At 34.8% G+C, this 26056-nt stretch overlaps 1 protein-coding gene across 15 annotated transcripts in view; it reads left to right on the forward strand.

Annotated features, from left to right (window-relative positions):
- LOC128170920 (golgin subfamily A member 4-like) overlaps positions 1-26056 on the forward strand; it is a 78706-nt gene that overhangs the window by 24529 nt on the left and 28121 nt on the right. For 12 of the 15 annotated variants that reach the window (XM_052836671.1, XM_052836672.1, XM_052836685.1 and 9 more), the window contains 5 exons: positions 14936-15046; positions 16773-16838; positions 17456-17482; positions 20487-20598; positions 21406-21569. In XM_052836671.1, coding sequence (XP_052692631.1) covers positions 14936-15046; positions 16773-16838; positions 17456-17482; positions 20487-20598; positions 21406-21569 — 480 coding nt within the window. The remainder of the gene's footprint in view (positions 1-14935; positions 15047-16772; positions 16839-17455; positions 17483-20486; positions 20599-21405; positions 21570-26056) is intronic. The other 3 variants (XM_052836675.1, XM_052836679.1, XM_052836680.1) reach the window with 3 other exon arrangements.

Raw genomic sequence — 26056 nt, forward strand, 5'->3', positions numbered from 1 at the left:
TTACTTTTCATATCATTGTGGTATTAATTAAGCTGGTGAATAATCATTAAGCCAGTAAAATACATCGGATCATCTTAGAGCCAAAGTATTGCGATGAAGGAGCGATAAAGGTTTGGTGTGGATTTGGTGGTACAGTAAAACTTGGTTATAGCAAAGTCCTAGGGTGCAATGGAATTACTTCATTATATCCGTAATTCATTATATCCGTATAATTAATGAATTCGTAATAATGTCTATCGCGAATTCACTATATGTTTTCTTTCAACAAACTATAAATTTCGCTAATGGAGGCTTAAAATAAAAATTCATTACTTTGATACCTTTAATAATTGGATTGTGAATTGGAAAAATGATATTAAAAAAATTCATTAAATTATACAAGTCATTATACTTGTACATGCATTTGTGAATGATTATTTAGAGTCCCTAAATTGAATGCTTCAGTATGCATGTACATGTACTAATTAAAATTAGTCATGTCTGTTTGGAGTTGCCATATATACTACACACTGTCAGAAAAAAATAATGTGAAATTTATTAAAGTTTTGAGTATATTCGATGACACTGAGAGAGTATAGGTGAAATTCACTGCTAGCGATTGAACAATGGAGAAAATTACTTTAAGATCCCCAGGTTCTCAGAAAAATTATCTATTTGAACATTTGATTTTGAGTGCTGTGGAATGGCTGAGAGCAAACAATGCCTATGATAAGAGCCCGACAGGTGTAAAGGATTTCTTTTTATATGTATATACTTATAATGAACAGAGGTTTTGAGAGACCGTCAGTTTCCAAGGCTGTCAGATCGTGGGGGAGCGGAATCTTTGGAGATATACAGATATGCGACTTGTTAAAATCAATAGGCCATGTAGGTTTATATGTACATTTCTAAAGCACCACGTATCTGTTTTTGTGGTCTCTAATAATCCAATAACCAACACATGAATCATCAACTTACCCCCCCTCTCTCTCTCTCTCTCTCTCTCTCTCTCTCTCTCTCTCTCTCTCTCTGAGTCTCTCTCTCTCTCTCTGTGTGTCTCTCTCTGTCTCTCTTTCTCTTTCTCTCTCCACACAAAGTGACCAGAAGCCAGGAGACAGAAGTAGATATAGTACTCTGTGTAGTGTCAGACACCTACCCCCCCCTCTCTCTCTCTGTGCACTTAATCTTTCTCTCTCTCTGTGCACTTAATCTTTCTCTCTCTCTGTGCACTTAATCTTTCTCTCTCTATGTACTTGATCTCTCTCTCTCTCTCTCTCTCTCTCTCTCTCTCTCTCTGTGCACTTAATCTTTCTCTCTCTGTGTGTACTTAATCTTTCTCTCTCTCTGTGCACTTAATCTTTCTCTCTCTCTATGTGCTTGATCTCTCTCTCTCTCTCTCTCTGTACTTAATCTTTCTCTGTGCACTTAATCTTTCTCTCTCTCTCTGTGCTTGATCGATCTCTCTCTCTCTCTCTCTCTCTCTCTCTCTCTCTCTCTCTCTCTGCACTTAATCTTTCTCTCTCTGTGCACTTAATCTTTCTCTCTCTGTGTGCACTTAATCTCTCTCTTTCTCTCTCTCTCTGTGCACTTAATCTTTCTCTCTCTCTGTGCAGTTAATCTTTCTCTCTCTCTCTCTCTGTGCACTTAGTATATATATCTCTCTCTCTCTCTCTCTCTCGCTCTCTCTCTGAAAAAATAAATAAATACTGAATGTGAAATGAAAAAAAAACCCAAAATATCTGTACTCCCATTTTGAATATTGATCAAATCAGAAGAAATAAAATGGATAAATTTAAACATATAGCATTTGTTTTACTTCGAATAATATTTTAAGTCTTCGCTTTGACAGAGATGGTTCATGGATATTGGATAAAATCCTTTTAGTGTTATAAACGACCAATTTGTCTGAACGTGCGACTCTTAATGTATTTAGTGTACCTTTACATTAGTTGGTGTGATGCAGAAAGAAGAGGTTTAAATATCATTTGAATTATATCTGTTAATTGAATACTTGGGTTGGTGTGAATTTGTGTGATTAATCCGTGCAATTTAAAGTTTTGCAAAGAGTAATAAAAAGTTTTGCATATACAGTGTATTAAAATACAAAATGAAAAGAATATAAGTTAATGTAAAAGTAAATGGATGGTTCAAATTTATTTTATGGACTTGTATATCTGTTATAAGAAATTTAAACGAAAAAGGTAAATTCTGAATTCCAAAAGGAGATCAAATTTATTTCAATTGTTAAATCTCAAATCGTCTGTTATTGCTTCATTGAAAGCTTGAATCAACATTAGATAAAAAGCCTGTATTCAATAATAATGATTGAAATCAAATGAACACAGACTGACAGAGAAAATATAGAATCCTTGTGCACATGCATGTATTGTTTGGAAGCTTTCTGATAAGACAGATGATTTTCACTAATATTGATAATCATTTAATTTCTACATTTCACAAAATTTATGGATTAAACAAAATATCAATTTTTGGCAAACAAGATGTGAAAGAAATACCATCAATTTATAAGTGACAATTGAAAAATATATATTTTTTATTTATTTTTTGGATATAATTAGTAAATTGATTAAGGCAAAAATCTGCTATATATAAGACTGATTAAGGCAGTTCATCTATTTTAAGACTCTACATCTGAGTGCCACCATGTGAAAATATTTGAGTTCTCCATAGGTTTTATGTCGGGGTGTGTACATATAAGCGTTGATATATCAGTAAATGTTGACGTAGCCCATACACCCTATACACACACGTACTACAGATTCTGTGTTTACCCAGTGTGGGGGCTTTTGTCGAGGAGATTATGACGAACACTGGCTCAGCCTCTACAGTATCGCAATGCAAACTCTCTGTACACTTTTCTCTGTTTGCGAAAGAAATTTCGACAATGTACTTTACAATTTCGATACCGCGTCCATCATTGCAGTAGTTTAATGTTTGATTGATTATGTTTATGTAACTCCAGTGTACAGATTTACAAGGTACGAGGCCCTAAATGTTTATCCTTCTAATTGAGATATTGACAGACTTGTCATTTTCATCAAATTTACTGCACAGCTTTAGATTCCAGTGATGTCTAGTGCATGTCAGTAAAACAAAAATGACAGCTATGGATTTTCTCCGAAATTAACCAGAGTCATAGCTCCCCAGTCAAGGCATATAATGCAGTAATTTTTTTTTATTGCACACTGGATTTTTAACATTATTGCCGAGCAAGATTAAATTGCAACATTTTTTTTTTAATCGAACTCTAGATAAACTAATATAAGATGAACTATATAGTGAGATGCCATAACAATGAAGTTTTGTATACTTTGACATGTGTTCTTATATTTTTCTTAGAGAAATTTTTTCTCAAGGCTTCCAAGAGCCTTGTTATCGTGAATATTTCTCCCTGCAAACCTGTCCTTGTCTCCGCGAATAATTAAAGTTGTTTTATGGTGTGGTCTCTGGCCAAAAGGCAACTCTCAGAGTTAATCTTCAATATAAAATATTTTACATTGTTTTGGAAGCTTGTTGACATTTTGAACTTGACTGATCATTGTTGTCTGAACTAATGCTGAATTTTTACCTAGAAGTCGTGGTTATTACCTTATATCTTCAAAATTGTTCTGTTTTATGAGATAAATTGTTGCAAAGGGTTTTAATTTAGTTGTCAAGGAGCTCCGACAATTTAATTCTGCACTTCTTTTGATTTTTATATAGAATCCACACATTGAATTAATTCCTTGGATGTGTCAACAGACAATATACCATCTGGTTATTTATAGATAACTTCCCCTCATCAATAAGTCAACTCCCGTTAGCATTTTCATGACTTTGATTTCATTATATTAAGTAAATGCTAAATAGAAGTTACATGCCGCAAAAACAGCAGGCAAGCACTTTTAGCTGATTGTGTACTATGAATATGGGTGTAGTTTTTTATGTGGCCTTCTAAACAAGTTAAACGGAGATTGATCCAAAAGGCGTGAAAATCATTGAGCTCCATGGATTTAAGCGTCAGTTCTCCAATCACCGTTATGTAACATAATTGTACTTTTCGGCGTTGATCCTGATTTTATTACATGAACAAGGGCAATGTATTTATATATTTGGGTATAAATCTCGCTATTTAAAACACTTACAACTATAGCAAAGGGTTTTGTGTTGGGAAAGTGTTAGGGTTTTAACAGAACCAAATTAGCTGTTAAATTTCTATACATAGTGTTTGAACGACGGATTTACATAAATGATTGTACTGCAGATTTGCTGGAGTTCAAACAACACGTTGTTTCTGTGTTCCTATCAGGGTTGGTATTAGACGTCTAGAAAAGGGCTTTGTTATGTTAAGGAATTCACAATGTGCTACAAAAATATAACATGGATCCACTGATTAAATACCAATTTACTCTGTTCAAACGTGTTTGTCCAACATCAACCAAGATCTTTCTGAAGAAATTCTAGATCTAACCATTGGGAAATGGAAAATTAGAATCAACATTTCTTGTAGAAGAGTCTCTGTAGAGGCCCAGAGTACATAATTCTTCTTTGAAAGCTTTCTGTGTTATAATATTGAAGTTCAATATTTATTCTGCCAGAGGAGCTGGAAATTGAATTTACCTGTAGTGTGTTTTTGCAAACGAAGGATTGGATTGTAATAACTTATTTACACAAAACATGGGTCTTTTAGAAAATTGACAATATTCAGATTTAATAATGTGATGTATTAAAATCAAAACCTGCATGGGAGAAAAATTAATAAGGGATAAAAACGACAGTTTGGAGACAGATTTTACATGAAATCTTAGCAACTCATATTAAATAGCCTTTGATCAAAGGATTTAGGGAAAAAAGATACAAATCTAAGAAGAGAAAATTGAGTGTACTGCACATGTTTGGAACCAGGAGGGGGGCAGAAGAAAGCCTTTAAAACCCTGATTTAACTGTTTTTCAATGAACTTATTGAATTTGAATTGAACATATTGAAAACTGATACAAAATTTAAATCCCTCTTGGAGAGATATATTGTCCTGGCATTGCTGTACTGTTAAAAGAAGTCAGTGTTAGAAGTTTGTCGTCGTCAGGAAAAAAAAAGGAATATAGGAGTCGTAGGGTTTATTGATCAGTGGCGCTCTTTTTACGAGAGATTTTTATATTTCTTGTCGGTGGATTAACACGAGGCTTGGCGGAGATTATCAGTCCTACATTAGCCGGGAATGACGCGCCGCACTTGACTCCATTGTTTTCTCCTTTTATCTTGATCTCGCTTTCATTTTCAAATTGACAACAATTGGAAGATAAAAGAGAGAGGAGGGAGCTAGGAGTTTGTGATCTGTGGTGAACCGTTTTCTTTGCACACGTCTAGTCAGTGATCAGATGTGATATAATGGCTTGTTGGTGATGTAAGTTAAACTAGGATTCAATTCCCTATGTGAGTTTGTGCTTTGAATTCCATTCAGCATTGGGATATACCAGCAGAAAAAAAAAATATATATGAGATTCCTTGTGGAATTTCTTTTCCACAGAAAGGGTTTCATTCTATTTGGATGGGAGTTTCAGTTTATATATCTATACCTCTTGGATATATAATTGTGATATTTTGAATCGTCATTTGAAATTTGCCCCCCAAAATATTAGCCTATTAAGGGTAAAAAATGAAAATATGTTTGAAATGCATACAATTTGTAAGGTTGCTATGAGTATTATTAAATTGATATTTTGTAGAGTAATAATTATACAACTGTATATAAGTTTGACTGACCAGTTTGTTGTTGGACAACAAGAGGGATTGCCTGTATGTACCACATGTAATGACAAGTTTTAGTCTCAATTGTGACATTTTTTTTTGGTAGGATATGCATTTTGATAATCTCAGATCTCTCTCTCTCTCTCTCTCTCTCTCTCCTGACAACCTTAGACTTTAATACAGAGACATTTGTAAAACTAATGTAATCACTGCTGTTGTCCTGTTGTTTTAATGGAATCAGAGGCCTGAAACAGAATAGTTATCTTGGAATCATATAATCCTAACAAGTTTTAGTCTCAATTGTGACATTTTTTTTGGTAGGATATGCATTTTGATAATCTCTATATTATCTTTCTCTCTCTCTTTCTCTCTCTCTATCTTTCTCTCTCTCTCTCTCTCTCTCTCTCTCTCTCTCTTACACACAGATAAATTGGGCTTTCTATCAAATGATTAAGACTGTTTTGTTGTGTTTTATCTATAGGCTATGATGTCAACATTTTTTGCTCTGCTTGTGATAAAGGCTTTGAATAATTATACACAAATGACAGTGTTAAGACCTTGAAAACCACAACAAATCATTCTTCACCTGAAAAAAAATACATGCAGGTATGAGTTGGGTTTTTTTTCCAACTCATATCACATTCATTTAAAATCATATTTTTTGACAACCTTAGACATTAATACAGAGACATTTGCAAAACTCTAAGTATCAACTGACCCAAAATAGATGAATGTTAAATATAATATACTAAAATGTCAATGCAAAGTTAATGAAGTCTCAGTGTTGACATTTCTTTGGAGATGAATTAAAAATCCCCATTTACTGCAGTCTCTTATCTTCTGGCCGTTTCCAAATTCCATGATTCCGCCAAGTTTAGAAATGGACCAAGGATTTAATCGGCGGGATAGGTACAGAGACGATCTCAGCCTTGTTGATTTTCTGTCATGTCTAAGACCGCTAGGTGATTGTTCGGGCCGAAATCATCTGTAATTGATATAGTCAGTATTTAAAGGATCTGACGATCGCAGGATTAGCCATATTATCCTGTCTTTTTAGAACTTTAACAGCAATTATGTGTATACAATGTGTATGTACTAAGTTGACTGATTTGGGTTGATATATTTTACCTTTAATACATAGACCAGTTAATCTCTACAACACTCTGAATTTAATTCTGTTTTAAGAAAACCTGAAGGAGATGATCTTCATTGCTCTCCATCAAGACTGCAGGAACCGTAAGATCGGAAATGTAATTTCTTCCCAGGCTTTGTAGTTTCAAGTCCTTATAAAAATGGAAATGTTATTTAGTCACAGCCAGTTTGGGTCCAACTTTATTAGAACTGAAATGTTATTTCTCCTCGGCTATTGTAGTAAATTCAAGCATGGTATTAGAGTAAGGAATGTTGTTTTGTCCAAACCATTTGGGTCCGATCTTATAGGAGTGGAGGCATTGAATGTCCAAGCCATTTTAGTCCAACCTTATAATGATGGAAATGTTAAATTTCATCCAAGCTATAATATGACTGTTTCAGTATCCTGGGGATAGGCACCATATAAAGGTTATCAATCACATAATGTTAAATCATTAAGGTTGATAAAGACTTACTTCTCAGTGTCAGAGGTCATGCTGCATTCTATGACATCTACAGGAAAAGTTCAGTATAAATGACATGTTTGATTAAGACCTGGGTTCAATGTTTAGGTGCAACTCAAGTAAGAATACGCTGACTGAGTTGACGATGAGGAAGTTGAGACAAGTCTCAGACTCATACTGAATGAGGGCAGTATTGAGGGCATATGCAGTTTAAAAAAAAAAATGCACCTGATTTGGTTTGAAATGATTTCTCAAGATTTATGCATGTGTCTCAGACTCAATAAATGCATGCATATTAGGGGCTCGTTTAAAAGCTAGTGCTCTTTACAAATTCAAAGCAATATAAAATGATCTCTGAGAATATTCTGATGAGTTTTACTTTGTATGTCACTGAGAAGATTCATGTATCAAATCTCCTAAACATTTATGCCCTTTACTATAATAGATATTAGATTTCAGTCACATGAATAACTTTTCTTTTCTACTATTCATTGAAACATTATTCTATATTAATTAAAATTAGATGAATTCAAGAGAGGTACATGTACGGATAAACTACTGTTTAGCTCTGAAGAGATATTCAACATTTTTCTGCGGGAGGCAGATTTGGGTGATAATGTCCTATTTGAAAAAAAAAAAAAATTGGAAACAACACATGATTATTTTTGTAGACTCAACCGTTCAATATCATGAATTTATACTTCAAGTTTGATCAAAATTGTAAACTTAATGGGCCATTCGCCACCAGCTCGACCATTATGTCACCATTATGTCACCCTTAATTAATGCAATGCTCCTTAATTATGTACAAGAACTTATTCGTTAAAAATTTGAGAAGTATTTTGGATAGATGTTCAGTGTTACTCCATAGAGAGAGAGAACTATGACTTCGATGTATACAACAAATACAAATAATCTCTATTCAGCTCTCTAAGTTGAATAAATTATTCGCCCCGACACCCCTGGCACACTTCTCTTGTGTGTAGATTTAGGGACTTTTTGAAATCTAATTGAATTTTAAATCGTCCGACAGCAATGAAACAACAGACTTTTCTCTTATCAGCAGATCTCAAATTATGACCGTATTTCTTCCCATTGTGTTCCGAGCACTTTAAACGCGTTTTTGTATCGTCTTCTTATTGTGGAGCTGTTTATTGTTCAAAGATAAAGAACCGGAGTATAGACCATTATCTACTCATACAACAGGTAGCTGTCTTCTAGCTTAAAAAGGAAAAATAAATATGAACGCGTACGATATTCTCTCTGTATGATGATCGCATTGTTTGGAGAAAGTGCTCTTTTCTTGCATTACTTGGTTCCAGCTATTTGTAAGGGCTTTCAAATTTTTGTACTTTAAATTTCTTACCGGATTAACTTCTTTAGGGTGTTAAATGTTTGTTTGACCTTGGAAATGATCCCCCATATTGTAGTTATAAATGTTCGCCAGTAAAGAAGATTTCTTTACAACGTTGTATGAATGAAATCTCGAATCACTCTCATCACCTATGATAATAATTGTAGGCCTCTGATGTTATATAATTTAAGATTAAAAAATATGACCAAAGTTCCTCCTATACACCTTGTCCAAAAAAAATGTAAAGTTATTCACAATATATTATGGTAATTTATAATTAAAATGGATGAATTCCTTTGACCATTGTCAAGATATGGTAGATCAGTTCCTGTTTTTGGAAATTAAAGGACCTTGTGGATTTGTTTAGTTTTGATAAAGATGAGCATGTGTACATGGAGAACGAAATTTGCATTTCGTTTTGTTGTGAAATAATTGCGCGAGGTCTCAAAATGTGAACCATGGTTTACCATTTTTTCTTTTCATAGAAATCAAAATTTACACCAAGTCAGTTTCATGACTTTATAGCCATCAGTAAAACTTACAACTTCAAACATATAACAATGAGAAAAAAAAAAAGGGTTTCCTCTGCAGCTAAATATTATATGAGTGAAGGCAAGGGGGATGTTGAACCTGAATTATCTCTTTCTCCTTAAAGCAGGGATAAATGTCCAAGATAACCATGATGTTTTCCAACCAGTGACACAGATAATGTCACTGATTGACAGACACACAATCAGTGTTTGATGTCACACACTCCGTTCTTTGACGGACCCTTAAGTAGCCGAGGTATTGTTTGTTTATCTGGTCCTTGTTATAATCATTTCATGACTTTACTGGACTGTAAGAGATGAACTACTTGTATGTTTTCTTAATTCCTTCTTTATTGTGATAGGATTCTCATTTGTGGTCTATACGAATAGATATTTGGAGACGCAATTTTCAAAATAAGTGACTGAAAATTTTGTAGGTTGCCTTAGTTCATTCTCGGTCATGATCTGATTCCGAAAGAGATTTATTGAAAAACAGTTACTGTATCATGGACGATAAGAACAGATATATGGAGACGCAAATCTCAAGTGATTCAAATTAAGTGTATGGGGATTCTTAAAACTTGGAACTAAAGTTTTTTCAAAACAACACAAATGTGTCTTCTAAGTTAAATGATATTGAGAATCTCTGTCCTGTGTGTAATAAACTTATAATGGATCAGGTGTAGGAAGTCGTAGATGCTGTGGAGTAGAGTAAAGAAACGTACCTTCGGAGTGTGTCTCCTGCGTAATAAAGTGATCGAGGGACGGATGTCGTAGATGCTGAGGATTAAAGTGAAGAAGCGTGTTGCTGGACTAATTAACAATGTGTTCGTTAAGGCCCAAGGTCTCGCTCTGTGTACAGGTAGGGAGTATGTGTTGATTATTGGCCTCCACTCAACTTGATTAGGAGTTGATACGGAGGTTTTATAATGGCTGATGGTTAGTGTTGCAACCTCCCTAAAGAGACAGTATCATATGCATATCAAGGGAGTTTAACAAGGTGCTGCAGTCTTACAGGAGATACTTTTGTTTGTGTAAGTTTTGTAAGTCAGCTGAGGGTTTTAATGGTTTATAGTCATCAAGAGTGGTGGAATCATTCAAAAGACAATGGATATAACAAGTGTTTTGTGTTTTTTAAGGTGCACTAATGGTTTTGGTCAATGTTATGCCAGGCTCCCAGAAGACATAGTCATATAAAGAGAGAACCACCTTAAGGTCTCATAAAGTGATTCAATACTTAAAGGTGCTTTGTAAGATGCAATCAGCTGATTGAATTTTCCATCAGTGACATTAAGTCTATTGATGAAGATTTAACAGGATATCGATCGCGCTATTATTTGTTGTACATCAGTTCATTCCTTTCTGAAGAAGTTCAGGATAGATATCACTGAAGGATAACAGTGAGGAAGGCCTGAGGAATATATGATATTTTCTTGTTGGTTTCTATTGCTTGGTCGTTAGTACAAGGAGTGAAGCCAGGAATAAGTGATAATTCGTTGTGGAATTTTCATTCTTTTTTTTTCTGGTTGAGATCAGGTTCTCAGGTACCATAACTCTGGCTCTACTCTCTTTCTGAAATTTTATGAATCGTCCCTAAAATGTTCGTACAATACGTACAAGCATGTTTTGAAATTTTGCCTACTTTTAATTAAAAAAAATGGGCAAATGTGTTTCCCAATTTTGAAACCAAAAGAAAAAAAAATGTATGAAATATCTTTTGAATTAATTTTAAAATTCATACTAATTCATACTAGTGCTAAAGAAAGTTGATAGAGGTGAATATTTACTGATTTACCTTATTAATAAAATATCTGGTAGTTTTCGCGAGGATCTAATTTGTAATTGATATTCTATCCAGTATTGTTTGCTATAAAAAACTTTTTCAACCGCAAAATATGATTGAGGCAAATGGTAAAAAGTACTCTTTTTCCACAATTTGGTAAAATATGTGACACTCAAAAAAGAAATATACAGTATGGCAGGTACATCTAATCTATGAACAAACTCGTTAAACATCCATTTTAATTTTTCACATCTTCTTGATTAAATATGTGGGACATAACACTTGGACACTGTTTGGTTGGAAACAACAAATTGACATTCAATTTACATAAAGTACTGGCAATAGCACTTCATGCTTCAATCTGTTTTTTTTTTTAAGCCTAATGGATGCAATTGGTAACCATTATCAAGTTTAAAGGAGAGGCTCAACTGTCAACAGAAATCATTAAATCTACTTTAAAATTTCAGATATGAATAGATTAGTCATAAAACAATATTTTGCAACAAAAAAAAATCCAGACATTTTAGCTTAAACAATTTGAGAATTTCGAATTCTTTTATCTTCATATAAAGTTCTTCTTTTATTGGAATTGATTTCTTCCCTCAACTGTACAATTTATGTTATCAGTTCCATTGAAACTGATTTTTTGTGTATTGATTGGAAAGGATCAATATGAGGAGTAAATATAATTAGTTACCGTATTTTTCGGGGCATATGTCGATGTAGGGCATAGGCCAAATTGCTAACTTTTAGACAAAATTCAAGAAAAATCCTTAGACTAGCCTAATTGGGGGATAAGCCGATTTTCAATCGATGATTACTATAGTGAAAGTATGACCGCTAATTAAGAAAGTCACCGTATTAAGTATATACTTTCAGAATATCGATGTAGAAAGTCAAAAGAGTAATTAAAGTTATTAAATTTGCTTAACATATATATATCAAGCAATTTTTAAAAATTAATCTGTGTTTTGTGGCTGTTTGGTCTCTTCCGTATTCGTCGGTGTATCGTTGTGTATCGTAATTTTACATAGTGTAAATTTAATTGCAACACCAACCTCCGTGGTTCTGTCTGGTAGAACTAAGTATAATATTTTACCAAACCTTTTATATTTTATTAATACCTTATTGCTAAATCTCATTTAATCAAGTTATACTTTGAAAGCTACTTGTAAATACGGGGTATGGCGTCCATTACCTCAACATGTGGTTTCATATTCAAATAGAGTTATCCCCCGTAATCGCTATGAATGAGAAAACGAAATACCAAACATAAAATATTTAATTTGTGTTCTTTCCATTAATTAATTAAATAGTGATTTGCCGTTATGCAGAGAAGTTGTAATGTTAAAAACACAGTTAATGCAATGAAATGTAACGGTGTACACTACGTGCCCCCAGGCTGACTGTTTTAGTCACGGGTTTCACACCTTTGTATATACACACGACACCAGAATACCGATATTTCATCCAACAGAAAATTAATTGTAAAAACACATAGCATTTGATTTATTCTACACCCAAGACCAGTGATTCCTACGAACGCAGACATGAAGAATTCACCAAAATTCCGTCATATTACATTCTACCCGGTTTCGTTTTCTTTTTTACTATGCAATAATAGTTTCCAGGGTTCATACACGAACGTGGGAAAAAAATTCTTTTGATTGGGATTGTAAAGAAATACCTTGTACAGTACTGTACATTTTATTACTCACGATGTCATTACAAAAATTATCAGCGGGACAACTATCGAACAAATAGTTCAAACGGATGAAAAAAAAAACAACCCTCATAATAAATTGCTACAACAGTACAACGGATAAAAACAGTGGATTTTATATTTTACTGTTAAATTTGTTTAACTTTGAGTCTAAGAATAGACGATCCCGGGGGATAGGCCGTGGCTCGTTCATCGGAGGAAAAAAATACCGGCCTATGCCCCGAAAAATACGGTATATTTAAACATGAAGACTTCAGTTCACGAAATGTCTACTCAGCAGTTTTGTATGTACATGTCTCTAGACTGGAGTGTTAAAGTCAGCAATCTGTACAGAGTTTGGCAGAACTTCTGCCAGCATTCAAGGGTGTTCTATTATCAGGAGTAGATTTCAGCTACTTATACATTGTAATCAGCTTTAATCCGTTCAATAAGGTCATTAATCAACAGAACTGTGGCCAACTTGAGAGTTTGTTGTGTGTTGATGTATTTTTTGGAGACTGAGTATGTTTTTGGTGTAATTTTTGGACAGTTTGTCTGTTGGTGTATTTTTTTTTGACAGTGTGTCAATATAATATTGGTGTATTTTCCCCCTTCTCTCTGTATACATGTTCACCTAGAAAAGGAAGAAAATAAATGGTTTTAAGGTTTGAATTTTGTGGAGATAATTTAAATTCAATTTGGGGGGCTGTCATTCAGGAGTTGTCTTCCTTTCTTCTTCTTCTTCTTCTTCTTCTTCTTCTTCTTCTAAAAACGCACCCTCATACAACAACGGCATCATGTCCCTCCCCCCTTTTAAAGAAAAAGGAAAACTAGACAGGTTTAATTATTGAGAATGTTCAAAACGTCTCTTTTAATGGAAGATTTTATTACTTGTGTGTACATACAGGCTCCACTAGGTCAAGCTTGCGTTGGTGATACTTATCAAAGAAACAAACATCAGAATGAAAAATAATATCTTGTTTTAAATCTCTGATATTTCTTTTAGATAATAACCAATTGATTTTATTTCTTTTTGATCTATTAGGGCTCTTTGCTCAGTAGAAGTTCAGTTTCCGGGCATTTTGAAACTCGAGGCTTCCTTTGGATAATTGTTATGAACATTACATTAGACCGGAGTCTTATAGTGATGCGTCAAATTGTATTGCACTGCTCAAGTTGATAATAGTGACAATATTTAAACTTTAATAAGAGAAAGCAAAAATGGATTCTTCATGACTAGTTTGAACACTTTAACAAAGACATGATAAGTGTTCTCAAAATGTGATGGAGGATTAATGTCTGTCTTTGTCATATCGGTAAAGGGAGGCCACTGCTTGTGATCGTAGTCAAAGAGAGATAACTCCATGAATGGGAAAATAAACTCACCTGAATTAATCTTCACAGAAATTTAGTGTAGGGAAAAAAATATTTCAGAAGATTGTTATTAATCAAGAAAATACTTCAGTGGAAAACTAAAAAAAAAAACCCAAGGAAATTTTTGTGAGCCTCAAGGGCAGATAATTAATGAAAATTCAATATGGCGGTCCAAATGGTTCAGTACATGGATTTACGTCAAACTATCAACGTAGACCCGCCCACTTTTACCATCATTCAGTATCAGGTGAGTTCTGATTGGATGATTGGAACAATGAGTTAATATGGATTAACTGATTGGTTTAAAACACAGAGTCTCTCATTGGTTGATGAGAAAACTGTAGTGCTGTTTATGATTGGATAATTTTGTTGTCTGGTCTGTGGGTACATGTGTACTTAGTTTATTGGTGTTTCCATTTATTAACAAATTAAAGACACATTTAATTGATTTGAGTTTAATCATTATGCTCCAAGAAGCATGAAATAAATTTTCATTGAATATCTCTGACTGCAAAAAGAGATACCCAATTAGGTGCCTATTGACCATCCATTATAAAGTTAAGGAACAGGAAAGCAAACTTTGAAGATGACTTAGTCAAATCCTCACTTACAAATACGTGTGTATTTTTAAAATGAAAATGAAAAAAAAGTTTTAAAAAAAAATTTACAAAAGAAAAAAAAGACATAAAAAGGGTTTTTTTCTGTTTGCCTTTTGTTTGAATATGTTCAATTTCCAATTAATTGGTGGTAGTTAATGCATTAAATAGCTGAAATTTGTGATATGTTTTGTTTGTATTGTGGTGTATGTTAAGGGGTCTGATTTTGGCTTTGATTGTTGTAACACTGTGCCAATGTTGTCGACCACTTTTCAGGATGAAATCACCGAAGCGGAAAGCAGGGTATATGAGGCGGAAAAAGCGGCAATCCTTGCCGCTAGCCAGGCAGATAAACTCCGGCAAAATCTGGTCGAGCTTCAGCTCCGCGTATGTTAATCATAACTAACTGCAAGAGTTAGTTAGTTAATCACACACCAGCTTCCTCAGATGTTCACAATTTAATCATCAATAATCTATTTGTGTTTCACAGTTATTATTAATAATTATTAACTACAACTCAACTAATTTAATCACCATCTGCCTCAGTTGTTCACCTGTTAATCATAAGGCAATTAACTTGATATTGGCTTTCCATTACTAATGATTAATTAACTACAAACTTAAGTAAACTTATCTTCAGCTGAGCAGACCCTCAGTTGTTCACCAGTTATTCATCAAGTTACTTAGTAATTGTTTTCACTTCTTAATGGTTATCTTAAACTTAAGTTAACTCATTTCCTGCTTCCTCAGTTTTTTAACCTGTTAGTCATCAAATTACTGAATATTTGTTGTCACTTGATAATGATTAACTCTTAGACTAAGTAAATTAATCATCATAAGTTTCTAATTTGGAACAGTTAAACATAAGTTAATTAATCATCGTACTGTAAAAGTGGTTATTTACAGTGGTGGTTCAGTACTCGTTTCCTATGGTCAAACAATACGCATGGGTATTAAATACGTGAAGGTTTGATATACCACTCTAAAATGTGGAGTTTTTACCATATGCGCGGGGGCATTTTACACGGTTTTATGCTTGCCGCATAAGTAGTGTAAATTTCCTCTTGCGCACAAATAACCACTTTTACAGTATGTTTTCATTGTTGAACAGTTACTCATCAGTTTGTTGCTTAATCACTGTCTGCCTGACATTTTTAGACACCTTGCAGTCACTAATGAATTAACTTGTCATGATTTCATGGACTTATACTTTGTATGTTCTCACAATATTTGTTTAATTGTTATTTGAGTAATGTTCATCAGTTGCTTATCAATCAGGTCATTTCATTGATCGTGACCGAAGTGTGCTCACTGCATCACCATGCCTCATTTATTCAGACAGCAGTTATTCTGTAATCAATAAATCAACAGTTGTTTACAGTTAATCAACTATTCACTTTGTTATATCATTGCTTAATCAATAATTACCACAGTTACTCGTGGATTATTCATAGGTTCACTTATTATTAATAATAACATGCATAAATGTTTACTATTGTTGAATGACTTAGTACAAAGCAGTTCGTTGTTTGTTCGTTAACTTCACTTTTTGGCTGTCTGTGTGTCTGTCTGTGTGTCTGTCAGTCAGTTTATTCCTCTCAAATATTCATTGTTTGCATCAACATCACTACAATTAAAATTAGTATCTTTATTTGGTCAGAAATTATTTCCTGGTGACTTTTTGTGTTCTAAAATACCCATCTTATTGAGCTTATATCTTTACAGATGTATCTCTAAAACTAAATATTAATGATTTAATGAAAACTATGAATAGTCCTTATTTTCTCCTAATTACCTCACTTAATGAATTTCCTACTGGTAATGCATGATGCATTATGTTTTTTACATGCTTTGAACAAATGTGAAATGCTTTTTAAAACTTTCTTCTCCAAAAATTCATGAAACATTTTGAAAAAAAATCTATTTGATGATAATTTTTCGAATTTTCAGTTTGGTAAATTAGTTTAAAAGATAATTATGTTCATCTTCTGTATGGTAAAAAGCGATGTATTTATGTTTACTTCTGCCTACGGTACCATATATAAGAGAAAAAGACAATACGATCGAGTTAGTAGTTATGAATTACTGTAGCCTGTGGTGTTTTGTGTTGTAGGGTACGTCAGCAGAATCCAAGGTCGTCACAGAACCAGATAGTCAGGAGGATGACGCCTCACAACAGGTAATGTCAAGGTCACAGAGTTAAAGGTCAAGGACAAAAAAAGTAAAAAGTTAAAAAAAAAATACCGTACATAAACTGTGAATGATAATCCAAATTATTATTTTTTTTTTATTGCAGTGTTTAGGTTTGTGAAGATAATTAATTTGTCATTTTAATTCATTTTGTCCGCAATAATATTGATTTCTGTTTCATGCGGTGTTTAGGTCTTTTATAATGATAACTTTGTTATTCAATTCATTTCGTCCACAATATTGATTCAATGTGGAATTATCCACCGGTAAAAATGAAGATGACAGTTGTTCAAGATAACAATTTTTTTTTTTTTTTCATGCCGAGCTAATTTCTTTAGCAATATAATTTCAAATCATTTTGTCAGCTATATTGTACAGGCAAATGTCTTATATCAACAATTATGACAAAGATTTGATTTTATATTGTACCTTATTCTAAGAATTTAAAGTTGATAGGAAAAGGAACCAATCAAATTTGTTAGATGTTATGGCTATAAATAAGAATGGTGTACAATGTTATGGCAATACAATGTTATGACGGTAAATGAGTGAACATTGAACAATGTGTATCTGTGTTACATGGATTTTGTTTTGTCCTGGTACTAGGGTCCATCTACAACCAAAACAGTGAGGGTAGGTGTCTGACACTACACAGAGTACTGTGACTGCTTCTGTCTCCTGGCTTCTGGTCACTGTGTAGAGAGAGAGAGAGAGAGAGAGAGAGAGAGAGAGAGAGAGAGAGAGAGAGAGAGAAAGATGAGTCTGATCTAGAGCCTGATTATTTCTGAGAGTTTTTCACTTCTTGAAATTGCAAACAAATTCTTTCTGATTGCATTGGTTGATAACATGTATAAAATCTTTGGCATTTATTTTTCTTACTAAAAATAATACTCATTGACTGGTTTATAAGACTGACTCTGAATCATCAACAAATAAATACAATTTGTAAACAAAGATGATTTCAAATTTACGGGTATCTTAAGGTCAGACGACACATTCCTCAATTTTATATAACATTTTCCAGGACTTTGTTAATGGTTTCCTAACTACTTTGACAAGCTTTCTTGCAAAAAATTAGGGCACCTTACCAGGCATTTCTGCAAAATACTAGAGTGTGCAATATATAATCTTACACTTGAATTGCTGATATAAAAATAAATAAGAGAGCACAGCGAAATTCACTAAATTGGGCCAGACTTTGAAATCACAACCTCTAGAGCCTACCACTCGGCCATCTAGACATATATATTCAAGGAAATTTTAAATCATTTTAAAAATCATTGTAAAAATAATATCATTCATTGGAACTCTTTATTACGAGGAGATACAAAAAAGATGCCCGAGAAACATCATGTCGTTTGACCTTAAATGATCAATAAGATGGGTTGATAAAAGCATATGCATTTTTTAATTTTCAATTTGAGATAGGCTGAGGACTGACTTTTCACCAGAAAAGCATTTTTTTTTAGATATTAGATGTAATTGTTATATTTGTATTTGTTGAAAATTTTGCTATGATGATTTTAATTACATTTTGAATATGATACACAATGTACTTTATGATAAATATTCATAATAATATCTGATTATTGATTCTTAAGTTAGTTATTACCTGAAATCTACTTTTATCACAAAATTATTGCAATTTAGTTCAAATTTTGAAATAAGATACCAAAGAAAGATTTAGATAGTATGGAAGTTTTGAATCGATGAAATATATTTGACAATGTGCATTAACCAAATGCATATTATTGATAAAATAAATTCAATGTCAATATGTCAAAAAATTATTGAAAAATACCTAAGCTTTTGGATTGTAAACAAATTTCTCGATGTTTGAAGAAAGACAAAAGCTTTAGCTATGCTTTCAGAATAATCCAAATATTGGACGATTTTTTTTTCTGGTTTTAATTTTGCGGAGTGCAATATTTGCCTTCCATTTTCTCCATAGATACCAAAGGGTCCTGCCAATATTTGCATGCTTCAGTTTTTCAATAATTTCCACCCTTTTGACTTCCGAAATCAATGGCCCGAGTTTGACACAGTAAATTTCTTCCAGTCAATACAAATCAGATCTTTATAAATGATTTCTGAGGTGTACTTTTATAAAAGGAAAAAGGAGGCCTTTTGTTGGTCAAAACCTTATATTAACGACAATTTTTGTTCCGTATCTTGCCGCGGCCCAGCACAGGGATGTAATTGACTTCCTGTTGGACTTAAAACGGCGTAAAATTATTAATTTTTCCCTCCCTTCCTTTCGCGACCATTAGGACGGTGGTGATGAAGTCGAGTGATGGAGTGAAAGGCTGGAGCGCTTGTTTATGGAGATCAATAATAACTGATCAATAAACATTTGGTTCTGTTACTGAGAGGGAGAGAGAGAGAGGTGAAACTAATCCCCTGTTGAAGAAGTAGACAGATTTTTGTCAATTTTTTATTGTGAGAGAAAAAAAACAACAACTAAAAACAGCCAAAACAATTGAAGTGTATCATATTGGATAGGATGGAGTTTAAAACCGGAACTTGATGACGTAGTGCTATTGATGGGATGTGAATGTGAGAAAATTATTTTTAGGTGTCGGACTCAAAGACACTTTTTTGGACTGCTACTGTGTTAAATTGTTTTTATTTTAAAATGTGAGATGTCTCATGATCTCATACAGCATCAAAGCATCGACAAGAATTTTCTAGACCTGAAGAATTTTCTTTCTAGGCCCTGGATGTGAAAGTGATAGGATTTTAATAGACACCTATGGTTTTGTTATTTTATTACTATTTTGTGCAAAATATTGATGTGTTTTTAACGACCTAGGATAATTACGGAGTAGCTTTGATGTTTATTGTTCTCCTGCCGCGGTGACATTTTATTCCAAATGACATAAAACTTTGGATATCAACGTAATTATCAGACGACATTACGTCTCATTAGTGAACCATACTCGTCCAAAAAAAAGTTCTTCTTCCGGAAAATCAAATCTGCCTCGCAGAATGCAGTGAGATTGGCAGAATATATTTAATTTTTTCGAACGGAACCAACATTTATTTTAGTTATTTTAAAGAGAGTGTGAGCTATGATTGTGTGGTTGTGTATGGAGTCCTATTATTTCTGACACAGACCGATTTTTCTTTCAAACTTTGTTTCCTTTTTTCTGGTGCACTGTTTTGCGGCTGACTGCATTGTTTCTTTTTGGTTTTTCTACACCGAGTTATTTTTTTGTTCTTCAAATTTTTATGAGTCGTATATCACTGATTGTTGTGAAGTGGAAAACTTTGTGATTTTTGAACTGTTGCTATGGATATTTCACCATGAAACATAAACTGGTAGTGATAAAACCTAAGGCAAGCATGAATTGTTCTTCATCTTTAGAAAATGCCACAATAATTTACAAATATTAGATCTGTATTCCAACCAATTAACACTTTATTTAGTAAATTTTTAGCTGTTTAAAATATTCCAGCATGAAAATTATGGGAAACAGTTATAATTATTAATGGAACCTAAGCATTGTCAGCTCTGAATAGCTTTACTAATCAGAATTTCATTTATTTTCAGTTTTCCATAAATAATAAATGGAAAAAATTCTCATTGCGGTTTGAGCTGAATGTATTTTAACCAATAGATGTTCTCGGTTTACAGGAGAGTCGTCCAAGCACAAAGTCCAGTAAACAGTCCGCTGTCCCCCCACCTAAACAGAAGTCACCGGTCAAACCCCCAACCACCATCAATAAGTCACCGGGCAAGGTCAAAGGTAAAGGTTGTTAAATGACTGGGGCATATGTAAGTTACACAGCTATGATTCCCAGTGAGCTGTGCATTTTTATACACTGACCACTCTGGTCTGTAATGTAATATACTGAACCCTCTGGTTGGTAATGTAATACACTGACCATGGCTACCTTCTTAGGTAATGTAATACACCAATAACTCTGTTAAATAATGTAATACATTGACCACTTTCTTATGTTATGTTATGTAATGTAATACACCAACAAAAGTGTTCATTAATGTAATACACTGAACACTCTGGTCTGTAATGTAATACACCGAACACTTTCTTAGGTAATGTAATACACCAACAACTGTTCAGTAATGTAATACACTTACCACTCTGGTCTGTAATGTAATACACTGACCATATTCTTATGTAATGTAATACACTGGCCACTCTGGTCTGTAATGTAATACACTGACCATTTTCTAATGTAATATAATACACTGACCATTTTCTTATGTAATGTAATACACCAACAACTCTGTTCAGTAATGTAATACACTGACCACTCTGGTCTGTAATGTAATATACTTACCATTTTGTTCTGTAGTCTAATACACTGACCATTTTCTTGTGTAATGTAATACACCAACAACTCTGTTCAGTATTGTAATACACTGACAACTCTGGTCTGTAATGTAATACACTGACCATTTTCTTATTCAATGTAACACACCAACAACTCTGTTCAGTATTGTAATACACTGACCACTCCTGTAATGCAGTACACTGACCATGCTTCTTTTATATATCGAATAAAGGAAACCATTTCATGTTTTACAGAAACTGCTGAGTCGTCGATTCAAGATGAAGGTGGTGATCACTCCTCTGCCCATGTGGAGACACGACAATCCAAGAGGAACAAGTCCTCACTGGATCCGGTCCCGGAGACCGACGCCAATGTACAGTTTGACAACAAGTTTGAATTGGCTGACGAAAGCTCATGGGTAAGTTACTATTGTATAAACTATTGGCCTTTTGGGGGTGGGGGGGGGGGGTAGATTCTTCTTTGAAATAGCCGATAGAAATCCATGGGCAAGTTCTAAGTAGCACCTTTAGGGAAGTTATAAAACTGGGGGGAAACAAAAACAAAACAAAAACCAAAAAAACCCCCAAAAACAGTTCTTATCATACCTAAGGCTTACCTCTTTATACTGGCACTCTAAAACCCAAGAAAAAACTTTGAATCTAGGAATTTTTAATGTCCCACACCATACCTATTATGATCTTAGAAAACCAGCCACATTCATCCACCTGTATAATCTTTGCCATCTACTGGTCAGCCACATTAATCCACCCGTATAATCTTTGCCATCTACTGGTCAGCCACATTAATCCACCTGTATAATCTTTGCCATCTACTGGTCAGCCACATTAATCCACCTGTGTAATCTTTGCCATCTACTGGTTAGCCACATTAATCCACCTGTGTAATCTTTGCCATCTACTGGTCAGCCACATTAATCCACCTGTGTAATCTTTGCCATCTACTGGTCAGCCACATTAATCCACCTGTATAATCTTTGCCATCTACTGGTCAGCCACATTAATCCACCTGTATAATCTTTGCCATCTACTGGTCAGCCACATTAATCCACCTGTGTAATCTTTGCCATCTACTGGTCAGCCACATTAATCCACCTGTGTAATCTTTGCCATCTACTGGTCAGCCACATCAATCCACCTGTGTAATCTTTGCGCTCTACTGGTCAGCCACATCAATCCACCTGTGTAATCTTTGCGCTCTACTGGTCAGCCACATTAATCCACCTGTGTAATCTTTGCCATCTACTGGTCAGCCACATTAATCCACCTGTGTAATCTTTGCCATCTACTGGTCAGCCACATCAATCCACCTGTGTAATCTTTGCCATCTACTGGTCAGCCACATTAATCCACCTGTGTAATCTTTGCAATCTACTGGTCAGCCACATTAATCCACCTGTATAATCTTTGCCATCTATTGGTCAGCCACATTAATCCACCTGTATTATCTTTGCCATGTACTGGTCAGCCACATTAATCCAACTGTGTAATCTTTGCCATCTACTGGTCAGCCACATTAATCCACCCGTATAATCTTTGCCATCTACTGGTCAGCCACATTAATCCACCTGTATAATATTTGCCATCTACTGGTCAGCCACATTAATCCACCTGTGTAATCTTTGCCATCTACTGGTCAGCCACATTAATCCACCTGTGTAATCTTTGCCATCTACTGGTCAGCCACATTAATCCACCTGTGTAATCTTTGCCATCTACTGGTCAGCCACATTAATCCACCTGTATAATCTTTGCCATCTACTGGTCAGCCACATTAATCCACCTGTATAATCTTTGCCATCTACTGGTCAGCCACATTAATCCACCTGTGTAATCTTTGCCATCTACTGGTCAGCCACATTAATCCACCTGTGTAATCTTTGCCATCTACTGGTCAGCCAAATCAATCCACCTGTGTAATCTTTGCCATCTACTGGTCAGCCACATCAATCCACCTGTGTAATCTTTGCCATCTACTGGTCAGCCACATTAATCCACCTGTGTAATCTTTGCCATCTACTGGTCAGCCACATTAATCCACCTGTGTAATCTTTGCCATCTACTGATCAGCCACATCAATCCACCTGTGTAATCTTTGCCATCTACTGGTCAGCCACATTAATCCACCTGTGTAATCTTTGCAATCTACTGGTCAGCCACATTAATCCACCTGTATAATCTTTGCCATCTATTGGTCAGCCACATTAATCCACCTGTATTATCTTTGCCATCTACTGGTCAGCCACATTAATCCAACTGTGTAATCTTTGCCATCTACTGGTCAACCACATTAATCCACCTGTATAATCTTTGCCATCTTCTGGTCAGCCACATTAATCCACCTGTATAATCTTTGCCATCTACTGGTCAGCCACATTAATCCACCTGTATAATCTTTGCCATCGACTGGTCAGCCACATTAATCCACCTGTATAATCTTTGCCATCGACTGGTCAGCCACATTAATCCACCTGTGTAATCTTTGCCATCTACTGGTCAGCCACATTAATCCACCTGTATAATCTTTGCCATCGACTGGTCAGCCACATTAATCCACCTGTATAATCTTTGCCATCGACTGGTCAGCCACATTAATCCACCTGTATAATCTTTGCCATCTACTGGTCAGCCACATTAATCCATCTGTGTAATCTTTGCGCTCTACTGGTCAGCCACATTAATCCACCTGTGTAATCTTTGCCATCGACTGGTCAGCCACATTAATCCACCTGTATAATCTTTGCCATCGACTGGTCAGCCACATTAATCCACCTGTATAATCTTTGCCATCGACTGGTCAGCCACATTAATCCACCTGTATAATCTTTGCGCTCTACTGGTCAGCCACATTAATCCACCTGTGTAATCTTTGCGCTCTACTGGTCAGCCACATTAATCCACCTGTGTAATCTTTGCCATCGACTGGTCAGCCACATTAATCCACCTGTATAATCTTTGCCATCGACTGGTCAGCCACATTAATCCACCTGTATAATCTTTGCGCTCTACTGGTCAGCCACAATAATCCACCTGTGTAATCTTTGCGCTGTACTGGTCAGCCACATTAATCCACCTGTGTAATCTTTGCGCTCTACTGGTCAGCCACAATAATCCACCTGTGTAATCTTTGCGCTCTACTGGTCAGCCACAATAATCCACCTGTGTAATCTTTGCGCTCTACTGGTCAGCCACATTAATCCACCTGTGTAATCTTTGCGCTCTACTGGTCAGCCACATTAATCCACCTGTGTAATCTTTGCGCTCTACTGGTCAGCCACATTAATCCACCTGTGTAATCTTTGCCATCTACTGGTCAGCCACATTAATCTACCTGTGTAATCTTTGCGCTCTACTGGTCAGCCACATTAATCCACCTGTGTAATCTTTGCCATCTACTGGTCAGGGATATATGTTTATGTTAGATTGGTTGGGGCCAGTTTTTAATATATTAGATCTTAGTTGACATCAAAACAATTTACAAATTCATGTATAGGTATTTTTAACAAAACTCTTCATAATTTGTTGAGATATTCGGTTGATTCGCATATACTTAGTTCCGTTACTTTTGGCATCCATGAAAAAGTGACCCCAACAAATTCTAATCCTTTTTTAAAGGGAATCACTTATCATTGTGAGTGGGGGTTTTCTTTCCCTTTGTTTTTCACTGAAACGACATATAGAACCATTTTATCAAGACCTTGGACTTTCAGTAGGATGTAGCTATCTAATTCTTGATTCAAAACAAGTTTAAAATGACACCGTTTCGAGAGAAGTATACACCAATTGTGTAGTCTTGGTTCAAAAGCCAGACAAATCCTGTTGATTTCAGAGAGCCATGGCTGAGTGGCTGACAATGAAATAGACAAGCCTATGTCACATTGCTGTTTAACACAACTACCAAAAGTCCAAGCTCTTGTTAAAATGGTTCTAATAAACTGTTTCTTTTATCTTAATAAAAAATGCCAAATCTCTTATCATGTAGTACTGACGTTTCTACTCGTTAGCTTGTAGATTCTGTGACAAATGATTTCTTTGTGCATTGATCTGTTGATAATTGAGCATATCAAGATTGTCCCCATGCATTCAAGCCTCGTTTTTCTCTCTATATCTTTCAAATGATGACATGTCTGAATTAATTAAAAATCAATGTCTCTCTTCTGTCACATTCTCTTCACTGTATCTCTTGCACTCTCTACTTCTCTCTATCTGGGTATATTATGTATCCGCCTTCTCTCTTTCTCTCTCTCATATATCTAGTCTTCTCTCTATCTTGGTATTCTCTTTCTCTCTCTCTCTCTCTCTCTCTGTATTATCTGTCTGGTTACTCTCTCTCTCTCTCTCTCTCTCTCTCTCTCTCTCTCTCTCTCTCTCTCTCTCTCTCTCTCTCTCTCTCTCTCTCTCTCTCTCTCTCTCTCATGTTTGACCAGCTTCCTCAGAAGGTGAGGCTGTATGTTTGATCTGTCATCTCTAAACATTTTACAGAGCCTATGGTTGCAATGTATTGATTAACAAACCATCAATACACCATGATAGAAAGAAGACAGGATGGCTTTTTCTCTCTCATGGTCTTTGATTTTTGAAATTACAGGTGCACAAATAGAATTTTCCTTGACAATCGATGCTTCAAGTGAACATATTTTGTTCAATATGAACAACAAACAGTGCATGTTCAACATTACATTAAGGAACACATGTTTTAAAAGCTATATTGGTTTATCCTCTTTTCGATAAACCAAACTTTGTTTTATTTACTGTATCTTTCTTATAATATGCCATTTCTTATAATGTACTCCTAAAAAGGATCGTTAAAAAAATTCAAAGTTCTTTTATCTGTATTTCGGTTATTGTATTCAATATGATAAATGGCATCCACAAAATTCTGTAAAAG

Source organism: Crassostrea angulata, chromosome 2, assembly GCF_025612915.1.
Source record: "Crassostrea angulata isolate pt1a10 chromosome 2, ASM2561291v2, whole genome shotgun sequence".
NCBI classification, from domain to species: Eukaryota; Metazoa; Mollusca; class Bivalvia; order Ostreida; family Ostreidae; genus Magallana; species Magallana angulata.